Source organism: Zingiber officinale, unplaced genomic scaffold (genome assembly GCF_018446385.1).
Source record: "Zingiber officinale cultivar Zhangliang unplaced genomic scaffold, Zo_v1.1 ctg93, whole genome shotgun sequence".
NCBI classification, from domain to species: Eukaryota; Viridiplantae; Streptophyta; class Magnoliopsida; order Zingiberales; family Zingiberaceae; genus Zingiber; species Zingiber officinale.
Window position 1 is genome coordinate 4,535 of NW_024589986.1, and position 4,720 is coordinate 9,254.

General features: G+C 41.0%; 1 protein-coding gene across 1 annotated transcript; it reads right to left on the minus strand.

Annotated features, from left to right (window-relative positions):
- Nucleotides 1-284: 284 nt before the first annotated feature.
- Nucleotides 285-3,736, minus strand: LOC122037841 (tryptophan synthase beta chain 1). Its single transcript, XM_042597294.1, has 5 exons — nucleotides 3,347-3,736; nucleotides 1,858-2,214; nucleotides 1,236-1,678; nucleotides 1,045-1,139; nucleotides 285-669 (listed from the first exon to the last, which is right to left on the minus strand). The coding sequence occupies exons 1-5, from the start codon at nucleotides 3,692-3,694 to the stop codon at nucleotides 494-496; spliced, it is 1,419 nt and encodes a 472-aa protein (XP_042453228.1). The 5' UTR covers nucleotides 3,695-3,736; the 3' UTR covers nucleotides 285-493.
- Between the last annotated feature and the right edge of the window lie 984 nt (nucleotides 3,737-4,720).

Consider the following 4,720-nt stretch of genomic DNA (forward strand, 5'->3'; position numbering starts at 1 on the left):
GATTCTCTGCTACTGTGGCTCTTCAAGTTTGTCTGTGTGTGTATATATATATACATACTGTTGTGCAATTCTCAGAATTAAAAATAAAGGCATATAACGTTGACTTGACTGGGATGGGTTTCTTGGAAGAGCAGACACGGATTCGTTTTGATCAAAACTAGAAAATGTCAAACTCTTCGAACTACCCTTAACTAAAACGACACGCCATGATGCAGTTTACCAGCAATTGATCAAAAACATTCCTTATCTTTTGAAGCATTTTACCAAGTCAAACACCAAGTCGGTTTATTTAATCCTCACTCCCGAGGCCGAGGAGATGAAAGGAAATATAATTTAGAGTACAAGAAACCCTGCGATGTGAAAGAGAGGAATAAGAGCATTTGAAAGAAGTTTCACTTACAAGAAACAGCTCTGAGTTATTCAGACAGAAAAAAAAAAGGCAATTTGCAGCTCCTCCTGTTTCAAACACCGGAATAGGTCTGATGGCTTCTGATTATAGTTGAAGATGTTTTATAGCAGTATGGACATCCTTATCTCCCCTTCCACTGCAGTTGAGAACCACCTTAGCGCCGTCTGGGAGAGTTGGGCAAAGTTCTTCCAGGTAGGCCAGTGCATGAGAGGTTTCCAGAGCAGGGATGATGCCCTCCAGGCGTGACAGCCGCTTGAAAGCTGAAAGCAGAGAGAGACAGCAGGTTATTAACATGTAAAGCAGCAGAGAGATGAATCATCCAGCATGCAATACAGTAAGGCATCTTACCAATTGAACCGACAGTGAAGAAACCTAAATATCAGCTCATCGGATTTTACAGTAAACATGAATATGTGGTTGCTTGGAAAATAGCAGCTGATTTCTCAATCACATGGTTGACAATGGGATTATGTGATTAAATGGTGTTCTAATTTAAGTTATCAGTTCTCACGCAGCTTATAGATGTTAGCAATGTAAAAATACATTGCTTAGTACTATCAATTCATATAGATACGATTAGACTAGGAAGCAGAATAAGAACAACAAGACATAAAGCACTTGATAGTTTTTATTACCTTCCAAAGCCTGTTCATCTGTGACGCTAAAGTATTCAGCACGGCCAATATCCTTCAAATAACTGTGCTCAGGTCCAACTCCAGGGTAGTCCAACCTAGCATGTAAATAACCAGATCATCAGGAACAATATATAGTGTGATCCAACAGGACAAAGCATAATAGATCCAGTAATTAAAACACCGTCACTAACCCAGCACTTATAGAATGAGGCTCGATGATTTGACCATCATCATCCTGCAGCAAATAACTCATGGCACCATGTAGAACCCCCACTTCTCCCTTTGTTAACGTTGCTGCATGTTTACCACTGTCCAACCCAAATCCAGCAGCCTCTACACCAACTAATCTTACATCTGTATCATCGACAAATTCATGGAAGAGTCCCATGGCATTTGAGCCTCCACCAACACATGCAACAAGAACATCTGGCTTTCCACCCCACTTCTCCAAAGCTTGCTTTCTTGTCTCTTTGCCTATGACTGCATGAAATTCTCGAACAAGCATTGGGTAAGGATGTGGACCTGCTACAGACCCTAAAATGTAATGTGTAGTCTCAACATTGGTCACCCAGTCACGTATAGCTTCTGATGTGGCATCCTTGAGTGTGGCAGTTCCAGAATGGACACCTCTTACCTGTATTGAAGCAACAATGGCAACGGTGTGATTCCTTTAACCAAATGCCCAAAGGAAATGAACTAATTGTATAAAATTAGAAACCACTGCCACTAATGTTTAACAATAACATTTACTTCAAGTTTGCAAAACTTGACATGGATGAGAAAATGAAGATAAAGTCATTCTTCTACACAAACCTCTGCTCCAAGAAGCCTCATTCTGAATACATTGAGGGCTTGCCTTTCCATATCCTGGGCACCCATATAAACAATACATTCCAAGCCAAACCGAGCGCAAACTGTAGCAGTAGCAACTCCATGCTGACCTGCTCCGGTCTCAGCTATGATACGCTTCTTTCCCAGCCTTTTGGCAAGTAAGGCTTGTGCAACAGCATTATTGATCTTGTGAGCACCTGTATGATTAAGATCTTCTCTCTTCAGATAAATATGTGGACCTTCACCATTAGAGCGTCTGTAATGCTCTGTGAGCCGTTCTGCAAAGTAAAGTGGGCTTTCTCGGCCGACATAATCCCTGAGAATTCCATCCAACTCTTTCTGTAAAGAGAAAAAGAGCAGTGAGAAACATGTAATATGGTTAAAATTATAGCCAATATTAATGTCCATTAGACAAATATTAAAAATATGGCAGGAAAGAAACAAAGTATATTTTCCATCAGGGTATGTATCCGTCTTGTTTATTTATTCACCGATGATATAATCAAACAATCATATATTCTTTTGATACTGAAGCAAAATGATGGTTATGATATCAGCAATTAACCATATTAACTTCAATTCTGAATTGAAATTATCCAAGGAGTAGGAAAGTTTATATTTCAGAATTTTTTAGTAAGCAAATGAAAAGAAGGGAAGGTTTAAAAGATAAGTAACATTTTTCAACAGAACCATGTTCCAAAAATTGATGAGAAAGGAAGGTGTTTCGTTTTCATATTGATCTGTGGCATATATCCTAGTGAGCAAGAAACTATAAATTGACGAATTCTTTAATCGTGTCACCTATTTAAAAACTATAAACACCATCCACTTAAATATATAATAGGTATTACAAATATCCAACTAACCAACGAAATATTGAACAGCATTTTTTTTTTTTGATACAAAAAAATCACTAAGGACATGGATGGAGAAGATAGCGAAGAAAAAGTCTGCGCACAAGGTCTTGGAGTGTTGAAGTTAGAACCGCACTTTAGAATAAGAGAAGGGTTTGGCGTTTAGAGGTTGGAATTTCAAATTATAATGGTCGTACTGTTACATTCTCCACAGATTTCAATTGAAGAAGTATTAAACCGGGACGGTCGAGTAGAATGGAGGGACAAGATCCTCCCCATCCCCATGTTTTTTTTCCAAACTATCAACAACTAATCGCCTCTTCCTGCAACTCTCAAACTCTAAACAGCTTCTCCCAACACAAACGATGAGGAATAGAAAATATGAGTTTTTCCATGTTTTTTTTTTTCTAGCGAGGAAGAGATAGTAGTCTTCTAGTAACACGAAGATTCTAGTCAAAGAAAGGAGCGAATTCAATTTTCTTCCATATCACAGATGCCAAGTAATGGAATCATAACAACTCAGCCCAAACTACTCGATCGGCAAAGATCAAAGCTTTAAGGAAGCTAAATAGCATAAAATAGAAACTGTAAACACGAAGCCAAAGTACAGATGGTACCTGGAAGTCCTCATCTTTCGAGAGCGCCCGGAACGCCTCTTCCAGTTCGAAGAGGGCGTACATTAAGGTTTCCGGCACGTACTTCCCCCCAAACCGTCCGAAACGGCCGAAGGAATCCGGCCTCGACCCCAATCCAGGCTTTCCATTCTTCTCCGCCTCAACGGCCGCGACATTCCCAGACATGGCGCAGGAAACAGCAAGGGCGGATGATGGCGAAGCGGAGGCGCTACGGCCCGACCGCTCGCCTCGCAGGTGGATTCGGGCTCCGAGGAAGGCCGACGACGACGGAGATGACTTGGCGAGGCCGACGATAGGGTTTCCGATAACAGAGTTCGCCGAAGCAGCCATCGGGAATATATCTCTCTTCCTGGTCGGCGACGGTGCGACCACCGTATATAATGGGAGCCGCCGCGCTAGGGACCGAAAATGTAAACGATTGCCTTGACCGTTGATCTACAGAACTCGTTTCAGATGAACGGCAGTGGAGCCATCCGCATACAGGAAGGAAATGGGCGGGTTTAGGGTTATATTAGGAAGGAAATTTTACTTGCCATTTTACGGTTAATTAATCAGGCATTTGGAGGGTATTCATTAGACTTCCTTCGCAGTGATATTGTATTATTTATCTTCCAATCCTTCTCAAGATTATTCATTAAATTTAATGATTTTGTTAGTTGAATATTAATGTTTTAATTTTTTTAATAAGATTTTTTTGGCTTCATTTATCATTTTCCATCACTAATTTTTATTTTTAAAGAAAATAAGAATTGACAATAATTATAGTGAGAGAGGACACCGGGAAGCTTCTTTGGCACACGTGGTACTCACTTGCTTGTGATTTTTTTTTATTTAAAAAAAACGTAATTTTTCTAAGTAGCAACTTGCAATATATAAATAAAAATCATATTAAAAACTAAATAAATAAATGCGTTACTGGCCTGACCTCGTGCGAGTTCTTCATGTCATGAATCTATGAAAAAACAATATTGATCCGATGATAAAGAGGAGTCTGTCTGACAGGAGATTAAAGTGATCAACATCTGGTAGATATTCGACAAATTATCTTCCGGATCGGTGGAAAGAATAGTCGATCCAATATCTCGACAGCTTGACCTGGTGCCGAGTTTTCGACGCTCATATAGCAAGGCAGGAATAGACGAAGGCCGAGCGGATATCCAAGTCGGCCCAGCCTTGGCGGCGCTTGGAGGGTGTTAGCCGAGCGATTCCCTTGCTCGACCGGGGGAAGGCGCTAGCCGAGCGGGTCCCCCGCTCGGCCAGGTAAAAAACAAAGGGAGCAGGTGGCGAGAGCTTCCTAGGAACCAGTGTCGCCGACAAGAGTCATGACCAGCGGCCTGGTCAAACAGAGAATCATAC